The sequence below is a fragment of the Muntiacus reevesi genome, chromosome 7, assembly GCF_963930625.1.
Source record: "Muntiacus reevesi chromosome 7, mMunRee1.1, whole genome shotgun sequence".
NCBI classification, from domain to species: Eukaryota; Metazoa; Chordata; class Mammalia; order Artiodactyla; family Cervidae; genus Muntiacus; species Muntiacus reevesi.
Window position 1 is genome coordinate 80,656,913 of NC_089255.1, and position 17,583 is coordinate 80,674,495.

The 17,583-nt window shown below is 46.7% G+C and overlaps 1 protein-coding gene across 13 annotated transcripts in view; it reads left to right on the forward strand.

The window, feature by feature from the left end:
- Positions 1-17,583, forward strand: part of RGS6 (regulator of G protein signaling 6) — a 595,059-nt gene that overhangs the window by 469,987 nt on the left and 107,489 nt on the right. For all 13 annotated transcript variants that reach the window (XR_010663895.1, XM_065940384.1, XM_065940393.1 and 10 more), the window contains one exon: positions 14,441-14,491. Coding sequence is in view for 12 of the 13 variants with exons in the window: in XM_065940384.1 (XP_065796456.1) it covers positions 14,441-14,491 (51 nt within the window). In the remaining variant the exon portion in view is untranslated. The remainder of the gene's footprint in view (positions 1-14,440; positions 14,492-17,583) is intronic.

Consider the following 17,583-nt stretch of genomic DNA (forward strand, 5'->3'; position numbering starts at 1 on the left):
TCCCATCCCTCTGGGTCTTCTCAGTGCACCAGCCCTGAGTACTTGTCTCACTTCCTCTATTTTCAAAGCCAGCGGCTAACAAGCAGTCTCTCCACCCCATCCCCTCTCTCTTCCTCCACCCTTCCCCAAGCACTCTTTTGAATACACACTCATGTGCGATCCCACCCACACCTCTGCTTCTGGCATCGCATCGCCTTCTCTCCCTGATATTCCTCTCTCTCTCTTATAAAGAGCCTTATGACTACACTGGTCCCGCCCGGATAATCTAGGATAATTTCTCCATCTTGATGGCCTCAATTTCAACTGCAAAGTCCTTTTTGCCGTGTAAGGTAGATATTCACAGTTCTGGAGACTAGGACATGGACATCTTTGGGGAGCCATTATTCTGTGTATCACAATGTGTGAACAGAAAAAGGGGCTTCCAGGAAATGTGCTTAATGGGAGGGGTCTCACCTGGGAAAGGCACTTTTTAGCTTTTCTGCTTTTCCTTCTACCCCCTGCTTGATGCTGAGATGTGATGGCTGGTACTTCAGCAGACATTCTGAAGCATAAGTTGACCTCAGGGGTGAAAACCAAGCACTTGGAGGGTGGAAGAGAAACGTTAAGGTGCGGATTCCTGAGGATCCTATGGAGCCACCTCCAGACTTCTTTTACCGAATATACTTCTATCTTGTTTAAGCCACTATTATTTTGCTTGTTTGTTTCCTGGAATGTAGAGCTGAGCATAGTCCCAATTCCTCAAAATTATACACGAGTCTCTCCTTAATGAATTCCAAGTCTGGGTCTCTCAGTCTACTACCCGCCCAACAGCATGGATAGGACCATTGCTGAGAAAATATTTTAATAAAACAGACAGTGTTTTTTATCATGTTATTTGATCAGACACCAGACTTTAGTTCAGTCTGTATGCTGAGCCATACAACGTCAATAGTTGCCAATGAAGTAACTGACAAGGGATTAATCTCCAAAATAAGCAAATAGCTCAAGCAGCTCAGTATTAAAAAAAAGAAAGAAAGAAAGAAATGACACAATAAAAAAAATAGGGGGATACACATTATCCCCCTAAATACACATTCTTCCAAAGAAGACATACAGATGGTCAACAAACATGAAAAGATGCTCAACATCACGAACTGTTAGAGAAATGCAAATCAAAACTATAGTGAGGCATCACCTCACACCAGTCAGAATGGCCATCATCAAAAAAAATCTACAAACATTAAGTGCTGGAAAGGGTGTGGAGAAGAGGGAAACTTCCTACACTGTTGGTGGAAATGTAAGTGGTTCACTATGAAGAACAGTATACTCAAAAACAGAATACTCAAAAACTAAAAATAGAACTCCCAAATGACCCAGTGACTCCTGGGCACATACCCAAAGAAAACCATAATTCAAAAAGATAGCACTCATCCCAGTGTTCACTGCAGCACTCTTTACAATAGCCAGGACATGGAAGCAACCTAAGTATCCATCAACAGAGGGATGGATAAAGAAGATGTACATATACACAATGGGCCATTGCTCAGTCAAAAAATAAAGAACGAAATCGCACCATTTGCAGAGATATGGATAGACCTAGAGACTGATATAGAGTGAAATAAGTCAGAAAGAGAAAACCAGACATCGTGGAATTTGGCTTATGTGTGGCATCTAGAAAAATGGTACAGATGAACTTATTTGCAGAGCAGGAGAGGAGACACAGATATACAGAACTGAAAGATTGGGATTGATAGATACATGACTAGGTATAAAATAGATGACTGATGAGAACCACTGTCTGGCACCGGAAACTCTCCTCAGTGCTCTGTGGCGACCTAAATGGTAAGGAAATGGAAGAAGGGGGGACACATGTATACACATAACTGATTCACTTTGCATACAGCAGAGACTAAGACAATATTGTAAAGCAACCATATGCCTGTAAAAGTTAATTTTAAAATGTTCTCTTTATTTTTTGTGTTTGTTTTCTATTTATTATTTGTGTACAAAGTATCATAAGCCTATCACAGTACAGTTGGGTATCTGGGATAACTTTGTTGGACTTACAAACAAACCAGACGTGTGAATGCGCTCTTGGGACGGAACTCATTTGTAAGTCAAGAACTTACTGTACAAGGTTTCTCAGTTTGAAACATTCCTAACATGTTCTCTGAACAATAGCCAGCTTCTCTTGGTCTGGATCTGATGGAAAGGAAATGAGGCTTGTCCATTAGAAAGACAGCATCCCTCCCCAGCGTCTGTAACCCTGGGTGGGATGTGAAGCTTGACGTCACTCCCAGACTGCATTCACCCAGCAGAACTCAGCCACGGGCCAGCTCCAGAGCCCCCACAGGATGCCTTCAGGAGATTTAGTGGCAGAAAAGCCAGAAAGCAAGTTTTTAAACTTAGTTATAAATCAGAAGAGAGCACAGAGACCCTTAGCTGTCTGTTTGGCTTGGGCGCTGGGCAGAGCTGCCAGGTGCTGGACGTAGTGGGGAGTGTCGATTTTTCCTTGAATCCTGATGTGAGCAGGAAAGGGAGGTGGCTGGAAGGGCGGGTTCCGGGAGGAGCTAGCAGAGGTCCAGAGTTGGAGCTCATTTATCCTGCCGTCCCCGGAGGAAGAGGGTGCATCACTGGATAAGTCACATAAGACAGAAGCCCAGGCGCTCAGGGTAACGGAAGGCATTCCAGAGCGAGGAAGGGCAGGCTTTGATGCCAAAGCCGTCTCTTCTCTGACTACATGTTCTCCTCCGGTGATGTCACCCAGCTTCCCTTCTTGAGGTACATTCTACCCACCAGTGACACCAAAATACAATCCCTGGCCTGCTCTGTCCCTGAAAACTCAGCCTCCTATGTCCACTGGCAGACTCAACATCGCCACCTGGATGGCTGCCGTATACATCTGTTTCAGACAAAACATGGCCAATAATGAGCCCACGTGTCCTCCCCAACCTGCTTCCCCATCTCAGGTAGGCTAAGCTCCACCTGCACCCAGTTAGTCAAGCTAGAAACCAGAAGTCAAGCCTGACTCCTCTTGTTTTCATACTCCGGGTCCCTGCTTCCGAAACAGACCCAGGCCCCATTTTGCTCCTCTCCATCTCCTTGCTGCCAGGGAGCCCAGCCCGTGTTAGATTTCTTCTCGAAACCATGAAAAATGGCTGCTGGTTGGTCTCCTGCTTCTCCTGCCCCTCTGCAATCCCTTCTCCACGCAGCAGCCAAAGCAGCCTTTAAAAATGCACAGACCCCCCCTCCCCACTCCAGCCTTCCAGAGACTTCCGGGGGTGCAGCCCCTCCGTCTCCCATCACTGCCTGCATCATTCTTCTGCTTGTTCCCACCTCACTGCTCTTCATCCAGGTGCATCATCTCCCTGCTCTCAGGCCTCCATATAAATGTCGCCTCGCCCGCCTCCCAGCCTTCACAGCACCCAGGCCCCTCATTATCGCACTGTTTTTTCTTACCTAAATGCCCAAAGCAGAAAAGGAGTTAGGGATTTCAGGAGGGAAGACTGGGGCAGGGAAGGTAGGCAGTGTGGCTTGACTGCCACCAGCTTCCCCATGGACTTGTGCTCCCGTTTCTTGCTGACGACTTATTATCCAGGGCCCTCGCCAGCCCTCAGCAGGGTCAGGACACACAGGCCTCTGACCAGCTCCCGTCACTCCTGCTACTGCTTCTGTTTCCTGGTCATCAACACCCCCCGCCCCCCGCCCCAGACAGCCCTGCTCTCAGCCCGAGGACTCAATGCTGTCCTTCAGGGGAAAGTCAAGGAGGAGTAGTCCTTGGAGGCAAGATGGCAGCGGACCCCAGAGAAGCCCAAGGCTACACCCTTCCCTAAAAATGACGGGGAGCAGAAACAATGGTGGTGTCCTGCACACGAGTCCCTCTGGGTTTGGGGCGCCTTGCTGAAGGCCGCTTAGCAGTGATCCGGGATGGTGACCAGCAGCAGAGGTGTGAGGGATGCAGGCTGGCCCAACAGCACATCACTTTCTGAGGTCAGCTGCAGGAAGGGATCAGGGCACTGAGCCCACGCTGGCAGTGGCCATGAGGCTCAGGTTGAGGGAGGGCTTGGGGGGCAAGGCCAGCATCCTGATGCCAGGAAAGCATGAGCTCATTCCCCGGCAGTTCTGACATCATCTCGCTGCAGCTCTTTAAGCCTGGTTCTTGTGTGATTCACGCGTAACTCTCAGCCCGCGGTGACTGGCTCAGTGCTTTGCATATACATGACGTCCGAGGATGCTGTGACTTTTGCCCTTTGACTCTGTCCCCTTTTATAGAGACTTGCTGTTCAAGCCTGCATATAAATGCTGGCTGTCACATGGCACTGTTGTGATTGCTTTGGATGGCTTTGTTCTTGGCTCTGCATACAATACTGTCCTCCTTCATCTTTCGTGTTTCTCGCTGATAGTAAGTACCTCCTTCTCTGTGAACTGTCTCCTGAAACTGGGTGTGCTGGAATCACATACTCTGTCTGTGACCCATGAACACTCCCCACCGACACTGTAGTCCGGCCCTCATAGGCCGCGTGTGCACTTTTTTGTTTAAGAACAGAGCCATCTTATTAATCACTGCAGGTAAGGTAATGAGAGGGGTCCAGTTGGTAGGAATAGCAATAATAATAATAATGATGATAATGATGAAGTCAGCCCATGCTGACCATTTCCTCTGTGCTGAAGACACAAGGTTGAAGCTTTTACAGGAATTATTCCATGCCTCCTCTCAGATGGTGCTTTTATCATATCCTAGAGAAACTGAAGCTTAGAAAGGGTACAGCACATCCCCAAGGTCACAGAGTTGCTGGGAGGGGAACCCAGACTCAGACACAGGATTCGGATTCATGACCCCTCTGGTGGTAGATGCCAGAATAAGGGCTGGGCTGTAGCTGGGATGGAGGAGAAATGTTGGGGTTCCTTGGGGTTCTGTTTTGCCTCACAAACTGCAAATTGAACCGGGAGTAGATCTTCTACTGATGGAGAAGGTCCCAGACCAGTTTTTAAAAGGATGGGCTCATTCATCTGAATGAAACAGAGAAGCTCGAAAGACGGAAGAGCCAGCTCTGAACTGTCTAGTCTAGCTAGGCCTGCAACACAGGCTGGGGGAGGAGCCGGGAGCAAGGCTTGATTCCACCCAAGGCTCGCTGCCCAGGAGATGAGCTCCAGGCCAGACTCCACTCCAGACAGATGGAGCTGTGCATCAGCTGTAAGCAGAAAGGAACCAGAACTGCCCATGGATTGGGGTGCCCACCTCCATTGAAATACTCATAACACAGTCTGGGGTAGAGTCTGTGATGGACCCATTTTGCAAGTGGGTAAACTGGGTGTCAAGGTGGTTGAATAACTCATCCCAGGTGATCAGCTAGAAGGGGCAGAGTCAGGATATGAACCCAGGTCTGTCTGATGACAAAAACCAACAGTGTTCCCGGAAGCCAGAGCCCCAGGGCCCCAGAGCTAAAATGAGTGCAACACGGATTCAGCTTTGCTCAGGCACCTGTGTGTCCAGACTCCGCTTGAAACCTGGCCTGCTCACACTCCCTGCTAAGCACACCTTGCCCTTCCCAAGGCGTTGGCAGGCGTCCAGCAGCACTTTGCAGACGTAAGCCTCAGATCAGTGCTGTGGAAGCTTGTCAGCATTATTCCCAAACAGTGCGGTTAGACGGATCCGATTCCAGGTAAAGTGATTGCAGCTAATACACCTGGGCGTCGCAAAGACTGCCTCTCCTGCACCCTTCCAGAAAGCCTCAGCCTCTCAGATTAATTTCAGTATTCTCGGACCACGTGTCAGGGTCAAAGGCGAACAGATGAGGTGACCAGTAGACAGCACCGGGCCCTGACTCCGTCCAGCCCTGGGACCTCTCCAGCCCCCCTGGAGAGGAGCCGCAGCCCTCAGAATGTCAATGCGGCTAGTGGACTCACTTCTCCCCTAGAGCTGCAAATCTGCTTGTCTGGTTTTCATTTCTGCCTTTCGATGGGGCGAAAGGCTGGCCTGGGAGGCAGCCACCCTCAGAGAGCAGGGGCTCCCCCCCAACAGAGGCCGAGATCCTCCGTCTCCCCGTGCGAAGTGCATCCGTGTAGCAAAGCCAGCCTCCCCTTTAATAAGCTGATCGTTGAGCTAAATCCCGGGTGTGCACCTCCTCGCCCTGGACGCTTTTGATTGACAAAACTAATCTCTCCTCCACCCCCACGTCTGCCGCCGCCCGCATCCTCTTGCAAATCATGTACTCGGCGGGTGACAATTAGATAGAAGACTTGGGATTCGGCCGCGGAGGGTTATGAGGTTATGAATCAATGGTGGGGGCCCCGGGTGAGATAACAAACCGGGGGGGAGCCCGGCTCAGACACCTCACCACAGCCCTCAGAGCTTCCCAGTTGATTTATGAGTTGGTAATAACCTCGCCCGGTCTCCTGCCCCCTATTATTTTTCATAATGCATGGGAAGCAAGCGGGGAGCGCGGTCTGAGCGCGGGGGGAGGGGGCAGGCAGGAGAAGGCCCACCAGGGGGAGCCCCGTGGCCGGCTGTCTTTCCCGCTGTGGGGCGCTGTGGGGCGCAGTTGCCACGTGCCCGTGGAGGTGGGCAGGCCTATGTGCCTGGCCTGGTAAGAAGACCCCAGGGAGGTAGGCCCGGCCCGCGCTGGTTTAGGGCTGAATGAGGCAGGGATGCTTGGGTATCGCCGGTTCAAAATCATCGGTCTGTGTGTCTGGATTTAATTGCTCCAAACTGTTCAAGTCAGACTGACACAAAAGCCTCCTGTTAAAGGAAGAATCAGCGCTGATTCGAAGCCGGTCGCAGGCAGTTTGAACCCCGCAGCCAGAGAGCCAGGGGGGCCAGCGCGGAGACAGGAGGGAGGAAGGAGGAGGGGGTCTTTCGACCTGAGAGGAGCGTTGAAGACCACCTTTCCTTCTACTGGCTGTCCTCTTTAAGTGTCAGCCAGGGTTGAATGAGGAGAAGGGGGCGGTTCAGATTACTGCCTAATGTTTTGGGGTTTTTTTAATTGAAGGATAGTTGATTTACAATGTTGTGTTACTTTCAGGTATATAGCAAAGTGATTCGGTTATACATATATGTATATGAATAAATATCTATGCTCTTCTTTGGTCCTTTTCCGACTCATTGGAAAAGACCTTGATTCTGGGAAAGATTGAGGGCAGAAGAAGGGGGTAACAGAGGGTGAAATGGATGGATGGCATCACAGACTCGATGGATGTGAGTTTGAGCAAACCTGGGAGATAGTGAAGGAGAGGGAAGCCTGGTGTGCTGCAGTCCATGGGGTCGCAAAGAGTGGGACAGAATTTAACGACTGAACAACAATTATAGTTTATTCCAAGATACTGAATATAGTTCCCTGTGCTAGGCAGCCAAACCTGGTTGTTTATCTATATACCTAATGTTTTTTAACGTGTTTGCTGAGACTTCTTTTTACAGAGAGAAAGGTGGTTTTTGAAAGCAAATGTCAATGGATGAAAAACCTTTTACTTTCCTCTAAAGCAGTAGTTGCAAAATGCCCAGCACAACTGGTGCTGGACTGTGATAAAGTTTTCATGTGTCACAAAAAACTGATAAAAAAAAAATTTTTTTTAATGTAATGAATATGTGCAATATGAATGGCTATGTATTATATGATGCCCATTTGAATGTAACTGTTGATCAATAAGCATTAATTAAATCCCAACTTCATGACCGGTCTTAGCTTGGTGCCAGAGATGAAAAAATATGAGTCCTGCTCGTTCAGAACGATTGTTATGGATTGAATTGTGTCACCCCCAAAATGTATACGTTGTGGTCCTAACCTCCAAGTCCTTAGAATGTGGCCTGATTTAGACACAAGGTTGTTGATGGGTAATTAGTTAAGGTGAACTAGTTTAGGTGGGCGCTCATCCACTCTGTCCTTAGAACGAGGAGAAAGTGGACACAGGGACACGCACGCAGGAAGGTGCCTTGTGAAGATGAAGGCAGAGGTGGGGTGATGCTTGCACAAAAGAAACACACCAAATTCTGCCAGCAAACCTCCAGGAGCGGGGGAGAGATGGAAACAGCTTCTCCCCACAGCCCTCAGATGAACCAGCTCTGTCCACATCTGCATCCTGGACTTCCCGTCTCCAGAACTGGGAGGCAGTACATTTCTGTGGTTGAAGCTGCTCCGTTTGTGGTGCTTTGTTAGGTGGTCCCAGGAAGCGGATACGGGGGGGAAGCAGACACTGACCAAATCATCACATCGTGGATGTCTAGTTCCAAAATGAGATGAGTGCTCCTAGAGAAGCTCCTCCCTGACCCAGAAAATGTCCTCTGAGGAGCAAGGCTACAAAAGCTGCCGGAAGGGGGTCCCCCACCCCCTGGTTCCGTGAGGCCCCGCCGGCCTCGTAAAGCTTGCCTGCTGCAACTCCCCTTCTGTCCATCAAGAAAACCCTTCCTAAAAAGCACCAGAAGACCTTTGAGAGTCTCTGAGGCCTGAAATGAAAAAGCAGGCAGATAACAAGCAGTTCAAGTTGTTGCTGCTTCTCTGAGCCATGCCGATGACTTGGTGAGACCCTTGGCTCCAATGTGAATATAAAACTCAGGCTGCCTCTGTAGCTCGTGTATGTTATGCTTATTACATTCCAGGCACTGTGCCGGCATTGCACCAGCATTGCACATGCAGCATCTCCTTTAACCCCAGAACCTGAGCATCAGGTCCTTTTTATTATTGTCCTCATTTTCATATGAGAAAAAATGAGGGCAGAGAGCAGGTAGGTGACCTAATAAGAAATTTCAGCAAAACCACAGGTCACGCTTTTGGTGAGGGTTTCTCTGGTTTTATCCTAGAAGCATGCAGAATTTCCCCCAGTTAACCCATGAGTATGGAGATTGGAGTGGGTGGTGGTTAAGGCACCTGCCCAGGGTCATACAGTTTGGAAATGATGTACCATGAGTGGAACTCAAGTCTGCCTGACTTTGTAAGCAGTGTACTTTATTGCTTCATATGCTTGAGAAGCAAGTGTGTATCTGTTAAATGTGGCACCATTTTCCTTGGAAAAATCAAACGCATTGAACAGTACCTCTCAAAAATGCCACTAGACTTTATCATGCTAGTTCTTCTACCTGTATTTCCTTCTCTCACTGCCAGCTATTCACTGTGTCCACCCAGCAAAGCCCAGTTAAATGTTTCCTCTTAAGTTTTCTCTGATAGCTAGCTGTTATATTTTATTGTTTTTTAACTAAGTCATAAAAGAATGGTCTAAAACTGTAAAAACTTCCCTACTTATAGAGTGTCCTTCAATTCATCTGCAAAATGGAGACAATAATCTGTTTACATCATGAAATTATTATGGCACTGGTGGTAAAAGAACCCGCCTGCCAATGCAGGAGACATAAGAGAGACAGATTTGATCCCTGGGTCAAGAAGATCCCCTGGAGGAGGGCATGGCAACCCACTCCAGTATTCTTGCCTGGAGAATCACATGGAGAGAGGAGCCCAGTGGGCTTACAGTCCAAAGAGTCACAAAGAATTGGACACAACTAAAGCAACTTAGCATGCATGCAGTATTATAGTAGAATCATTCCAAAACTTCAAATAGAGAAATTACTCAATAAATTATTAGCTTAATAGCTAAAGCAGTAATTATTATTATGACTTAACTAGTATGTCTGCTTCAGGAAGGCAGTTGAGTACAGAAGATAACTTTTCCAGTTGTTCTGTGTACTACTTGGAAAGTTATTCAGAGCTAAGAGGGGCAGAACAGTGTAGTGGAAATAATATTAGACATGAGATATTCTGGATCCCAAACTGGGCTGCTTTAGGTACTAGCATGTGACCTGGGGCCTCTCTGGGTCTAATCTTAAAATGGATGTGAGCTACTATATTTTACGTATTGTCAAGATGACATATGACAACAGGGTTAAGTGTCTAGTGCTGGCCTGGTACACAGTGGGCACTGGGGATTGTCATCTTTCTGGGTTGACGCTGGCCTGCACTTGGCACCTGCATTCATGATGAGATGGCATAGAGCTGCTTTCTTCTCTCAAAGGAGCAGCTGAGACCTTGGCAGTTTCATGAAACTCCAACAGAAGGTGGAGTCATTATCCCTGCCTAAGGTGTACCATCTTATCTTTGGTTGGGCTCCAGAAAAAATAATTTACTCAAATGAAAGTGTCTTTCCCCAGTGGGCAGGACTGATGAGTACGTTGTTAATTGCTTCAGTTACCAGAACCATGATATATAAGCTACCAAGTTGCAGGGAACTTGAAATTTGCAGATGACTGGAACCAGTCTTTTGTCAAGTTTGCATAGTCTAATTTGAGTGCAGATTGATATAAAACTTTGGAGGAAATGAAAGAAGTGTATCATAGCAGGATCTGCCTGGTTTCTGACTTATTTCAAAAGAAGTTCCAGGTATCCCTCATTCTTTGGGGGAGCTTAAAACACCTGAAGCCGAGCCCAGAATAGAATGCTTTTATAACAAGGGTCTCCCCCATGCCAGAAAGAGAGCTCTCTAAAGTCTTGGAAGGTCTTACTAGCTTACTCAAATCCAGTTTATACTGACCTAGACTTAATATGACTTGGGAGGAGGTCACTGAGTCTCACTCTACCCAGGTAAGTAAGCAAACTTACTTACTTACTTACAGGGAGTAGGGGGTCACCCTTAGTCCAGCTCCGTTAGAGTCTGCAGAAGGCTGCTCTGAGACTCAGGCCCAGCCAAATGGCCAGGGAGTCACTGATCAGAGGCCCATGACAAGCCTCCTGCTCCCTACTCCTCAGGAAGTAGACAGATTTGCAAGTCCTGTCCTCATTCCTCTGCCCTTTCCTCGTGTGTATGCCTGGTTGCTCAGTCATGTCCCACTCTTTGCGACCCCATGGACTATAGCCCGCCAGGCTCCTCTGCCCATGGGATCTTCCAGGCAGGAATACTGGAGTGGGTTGCCATTTCCTCCTCCGGGGTATCTTCGTGACCCAGGGACTGAACCTGCGTCTCCTGCATCTCCTGCATTGGCAGGTGGATCTTTACCAGTGAACCACCTGGGAAATCCAGGAGAGCAGAGAAAGTGCCGGGCCTGGGGCAGCAGGAGGCTGTGCTCCCAGACCCACTCCACTTGGGACTGCAGCTTGACAAAGATAAGAAACAGAATCCAGTCGTAGTAACAAAAGGCAATCATCAATTTTGGATAGAATAGAAAAATAATCTGCTTTGATTTCTTACTAGAATAAGAAGGGAAGAATGATTGGGAGAAGGGGAAAAGAAGGAAGAAAGGGAAGAGAAAAAAGAAGAATAGAAATGCTTTCCCCTGACAATGATTTGGACTATTTTCGCCTGATTCTACAGTGTAATAATTGTAGCCATCTTAAAGGACATAATATTATGACAGGTTTCCCTTTCTTGTTCCCGAAGCTGAATCTGCCACAAGGCTGAGGCTGGCCCTTCCTGGATTAGCCTGGTGAAGCAATAACCCATGCCCATGAGAATGAGACTCTCCACAGCCCCGGGCATCTCTATGTGTGCTCAGATATACCAAGCAGGGCCCACGCGTGTTGAGGATGGCAATGGGGTGTGTGCTGCTGCAGACCGAGGGTGGTGGCCTCGACAGTCAGGGGCAGCAGCTCGGCCCCAAGGGGACCTGAGGATGGTCACCCGGCTCCCCGAATGAAACAGTGATGGTCATGGTGGCTGCACCAGCGACAAGAAACCCAGGTCTGTGGTCCCCGCAGTGCCAGGGGAGAAGGCCGGGGGCTTTTGTGACTTTGCTTTCTTTACCAAAATTGTTCTTACATGTGATTCTTGAGCTCTGTGAATGCAAACCGGAGCCTGGTGGACAATTAGGCCGGACATGAGTGCAGAAAGGCAAAGGGGGGCAGAAAACCAGACAATGGTGCTGAAGGCCCGGGTGGGGTGGAGGGTGGGGGGAGCGGATATGATAGCAAGGAAGGAGTTTCAATGTGAATGAATACTAATTAGTGACATGGATATTAATGATGACAGTAATTAACAGGGGAAAGGAAGGGCTGTCATTGTCCCAGGGTGAGTAATCAATCTTGGCAGGTGATAAATAATGGTTCAGCAAGCTCAGCAGAAAGATAATCCTCCCGCCCGGGGGAGAGCTGTTGCTGATGCTGGAAACCTCTCCGTTTCTAGGCAACCCACAAAAAAAAAGGACTATTTTTCTTTTGAGGGAAAAACAGGTTAGAGTCTCCCCCCACCCCACCCTCAACTTGGGATTACAGTTCTTATTTGATTTCTGCTTTGTTCTTCTTTTCCAAGGACAAATGTTGAACTTGTATAATTTGGAGGAAGTGGACACACAGACATATATACTCACCCTTTCTCTCAAAGAACACGAATGAATGGGAATGTTTTCGATCCCAAGTTTAGCTCACAGATGCCATCCAGGAGCAAGAGTGGGGCAACACTTAGAAGTCCTGCTTTTGAGGTTAAAATGTGGCGGACTTGCAGTGCTGTGTCAGTGGAGGCCGATCCTGGGTGGGTAGGGTGGTACACAAAGAACCAGACAGTCTACTCTGCAAGATTCCTTCTCCTTCCAGAGAGCAACAAAATGTCTAGCACTCAGGCCTGTATTGATCTCTCTTCTTACCCCCAGTCAAATTTCTGAGCAACTTTCCTTTTGGAAAAAGGGAGCTATTTGTTCAACCCTCTCTGCTGGTTCTCCGGTGTTTCAGCTGGGAGTCAATCCAAGGAGAGCTGATGGCAGGCCCTCTCCCCCACCACACAACTCAGACCCATGACAAGACTCAGGTCTCTGGAAACACTGCCCCTCTCAGACTGTTTTCCATCTAAAACTCCATCCTGAGGTAATAATGTACAGACCTTTGAAGATCTGCACTGGTTTAAAGTGAGATATGGGAATGACAATGGTAGATTGTCCAGAAGTTCGGAACCTCCCAGAAAATTGGACTCCTCTACCCCGACATGAGGGCTTCCCTTGTGTCTCAGAAGGTTAAGAATCTGCCTGCAATGCAGGAGACCCAGGTTTGATCCACCAGGGTTGGGAAAATCCCCTGGAGAAGGAAATGGCAATCCATGCCAGTATTCTTGCCTGGAGAATTCCATGGATAGAGGAACCTGGTGGACTGCTGTCCATGGGGTCACAAAGAGTAGGACACGGCTGAACAACTGCACTTTCACTTTCACCCCCACGTGAACTGCGCTTGCCTGAGACAAACAAAAGCAAATATATTCAGAGAATTGTGACCACAATGGTGAGAAACTCCAGATCGTATCATGAGAAGAAACAGCTGAGGAATCCAGGCATGTTTCACCTAGTGCAGGGGAAACTCTAGGATAGCACTGCTAATACACTGAGTGTACTGTCCATATAATTGAAGGACTGTCTCACAGAGTGAGAGGTCTGAGTTCTTCTCTCTATCATCAGAGGGCAAAACTAAGATCGAAGACAGGAATTCAGAGAATGGCCAATTTCAGTTCAGAGAAATTGAAGATGATTTAACTGAGACAGGCTTCCCAGGAAAGAATTTGTGAGTTCCCAGGCACTCGGGTTTATTTTGTTTGCTTGTTTGTTTGTTTAATGGAAATCAGAACACCTCTTATCCAGGGATTGTGGATGATGCTTGGCTAGGGTTGGAGTAGATAAGTTTTAAAAGTCTCTTCTGATTCTTAAGATTTACATTAGTTAAGGTAATACTAAATATTAAAACAGATAACCCTCAAATGCCTGGGGTTCAACATCACAAGTTTATTTTTCAATCAAGTCAGAGCCTCAGATGGGCATCAATCTTCATGTCTGTTCCAGATCCCAGGCTCCTTCCACATTGTGGCTCTGCCCTCTCCCCCTTCATCCAGCAGATGGGGATGAAAGGGTGTGGGATGTGGAGGGACAGGCAAGAGTTTTTATGGTCTGAGTCTGGAAATGGCATACAGCATTTCCACCCACATTCTCTTGTCAGAACTCAATCCACACCCAACTGCAGGAAGGTCTGGAAGTGTAATCTAGTTATTGCCCAGGGGACGGAGGACAGAGGTTTGGATGAACACATAGAAGTTTCTCCCACAGACACAGGGGCTTATTCATTCAGGATAAGCCCAGGTCAGAAAAAAGTAGAGGTTTATTTTTTCAGGAATCTGTGTGGTCATCTGTGTTGGGCAAGCCTTGTCAGTTGGGGATAAGGAGCTAAAAGAAGTCTCCTCCCTCAGGAAATGTTCTGGGGACCAGGAGTGATAAAACGTCTTCTAGTCTGTCATCAAAATATGTATTCCCAGGTAGTCCCCTCCCAAAGCTCCCTAGAAATGTGGACACAAGATCATCCTGAGTCATCAGACATGGATTTTTTGAGAAAAAGAATGAGATTGTGACTGTGGAAGCATACTAATGGATGGAAAGAGTTGGCTAGGATGGAAAAGTATCAATATTACGTAGCTCTCCAGTGTGTGCTAATTGGACCTAGGAATCTCTCGGGTAACCATGTTTCCTCTGGCACAGAGCTAAACATCCATGAGGTCTTCAATTGAAATTGCTTTACTGTTACAGGTACGGACATTGTACAGTGGCTTATGAAGAACCTTTCCATCGAGGACCCAGGTACTTGACCCTCAACCCTGACTTGACCCACATGATATTAGTGAACAAGCCATACCCAAGTTCCAAACCAGTTTCTCCTACCCTTCTGAGAACTGGGCTTATACAAGTGAATTCCAAGATGTGGAATCACTCCCTTTACAAATAAAATTAATTTATTTTCTCCACTGAGCTTCTGTCTTTAAATTTAAATTACCCTTGGAGGAAATGAGCAACCATTTAGAATGCCAAAGAGCCCGGTACAATAACATGGACTCTGGTTAGCCACAGCAATTAAAGATAAGTTGTAGCACTGTCACGGAACAGCCTTCTATAGCCAGCTCTTAAAATTAGATTGCTTGATCCACAATTAAGAGGTTTAATTATTTGCTAAGACTCCTTCTGTTCTCTGCTTCTGCAAGAAGTGAAGGAGTGATTTTTTTCAACTTTAATTGTGCAATGCAATTAGGAAAACCTCACCAGAAAAACAACAGCAAACCCTGGCCAATAAAGCAGTTTTCAGAACTGTGCTCCCACCAGCAAATAAGCAATAAAATTTATTTTTACAGCATAACTAGAAAATGGAGGTGGTAGGGGTTCCAGGAAAAAAAATAAAAATTCTAGGTAAGTAAACTTTTCTGAAGTTATTATACACTCCCCATCTTAACTAAGTATTCTTGATGCCTGAAAGTCATATTTACAAACATCCAGTAATGTATTCTGATGTTCTTGGGGATTAGATCTATTTGCCTCAAATTAAATGACCTTCAATTGCTCTGCTTTTTAAAGATTTTTTTTTCAAGTGCCCATTCTGACCTTCAGCTGTGATTCCTTGCTGGGGTCACTATGACAGCTCAAGCATTTCTGTATTTTAATCTGGTGCTCTTAATATTAATAGACTATTTTTTAGTAATTTTTATTTAGTTAGTTTTCAGGCGGTGGAGAGCTGTGCTTGGTCTTTGTTGCTAAGAGGGCTTTTTTTCTCTAGGTGTGGTGTGCAGGCTTCTCACCGTGGCAGCTTCTCTTGTTGCAGCTCCCAGGCTCTAGAGCACAGGCTCCATAGTTGTGGCTTATAGGCTTAGTTGCTGCTCGTCACTCAGGATCTTCCTGGGCCAAGAGTCAAACTCATGTGTCCTGCAATGACAGGCAGACTCTGCCAGAGAGCCACAAGGGAAGCCCTTATTAGACCATTGACTGTGGAAGTGGAAGTGTTATTCCCTCAGTTGTGTCCAACTCTTTGCGACCCCATGAACTGTAGCCCGTCAGGCTCCTCTGTCCATAGAATTCTCCAGGCATTAATCCTGGAGTGGGTTGCCATTCCCTTCTCCAGGGGATCTTCCTGACCCAGGGATCAAACCCAGGTCTCCTGCATTGCAGGCAGATTCTTTACCATTTGAGCCACCAGGGAAGCCCAATTTATAACTTACACTGAATTCAATTAAACATAGTTACCAGAAATCTGAGTGCCAGAAAAGTAGGTCATGAACAGAAGTGACACTAGCCTTTGTCTCCATCATGACTAGTGACCACTGTTATGTCGAGTGGAAACTCTTAATTCCAGTCAAGTTCTTAAACCACAGGAGAAAACTATAAATGCTAATCCTTTTCAGGGAAAAACCCATATTGACTACCCTAAGTGTTTGCCTTATGCAGCCTGGACTTCTGATTATCTGCTTCTGAAAACTGGACTGTGTAAGTCTATACAAGTTTAGTTACATGATGTAGAGTCACCCTTCTTCATGGTGGGTTTTTTTCTCTTTCAAGAGTACTATTGTCTTTGCCCTTCTTGACTAATCATCATATTCCTGACAGGTGTTTTATCTTTATCTTCAGTGGTAGTAGCAGCAGCAGCAGCAATAGTATATTCTGAGAGCCTTGAACCAATTAGTGGTAGAATACGCTGCAGGAATCCTCTCACCCTGGTATGTGAAGCTTCTGTGAAAGGTCCTGAATGATACGGTCTTATCTCTCATGGTCTATTATACTTTGATGCCCTTGGGAGGACATCAAGGTCTGGAACCCATCTGGGCTTCTGAGAAGTGGTTGAGCAGGAGTTAAGGACAATTCACCAGCAGAAACGAGGCCAACTAAGACCCTGGGAAATCAGGTAGCCAAAGTCCACCCTCCTTCCCTTCTTCATTCCCCTCTGCAGCATCTCTAAGCACAAGCCTTTTGAAGAATGAAGTGAAACGTCTAGCTCCAGATTGGTGACATGAAAGTCCCCTTCTTACTGGGTTTTGTTCTTCCTTCTCTGAAGAAAGAGCAGGTGATGACATTTCCCTTTTGTGTTGGACTCATGGTTCTTGAAGCATATAGATTTCAGAACCAAACTGGCCATCACTAAGCAAGTAAAATGCAATTCCATTTGTTCCAGTTCTACCAGTGACAAGTGTATACACTCCTTCCAAAGAAGAATAGCAGGTTCTCGACATGCAAAATGACTGGATCATATACAACCTCTTGAAAGTGGTATCACTGTCACTGAACAGCCTCCTAGAGCCAGCTCTTAAAATTACATTGCCTGAACCACAGTGAAGAAGTTTAATTACTTGCTAAAACTCCCAAAAAGTTTGCAAATAAAGCCAATACAAGTCACTTTAAAAGCTTCAGGACTTATAAAATTAATGACTCCTAGAGACTCCATGAGTATGTCAATAATTTCTACAGCCAAAAATTAATTTTTATTGGTAAGAATACTTTTATACTTGTGAAAGATTATCATGTGGGCTTCCCAGGTGGCGCTAGTGGTTAAGAACCCACCTGCCAATGCAGAAGACATAAGAGATGCGGGTTCAATCCCTGGGTTGGGAAGATCCCCTGGAGGAGGGCATGGCAACCCACTCCAGTACTCTTGCCTGGAGAATCCCCAAGGACAGAGGAGCCTGACAGGCTACAGTCCATAGGGTCACAAAGAGTTGGACATGCCTGAAGCGACTTAGCATGCACATATCATGTCTGTTAGAACCATCTAAATTTCTTTTTTCTTAGCTCTGCTCAGAGTAAATATAAATTCTTAACTATTTATGTGAATCTACTTATGGCTGGTTCTAAAGCAACAAAACAACAAGTTGTGACAAAAACATCAATGTTTGTATTAGGTTGGCCTCCCTATGCTA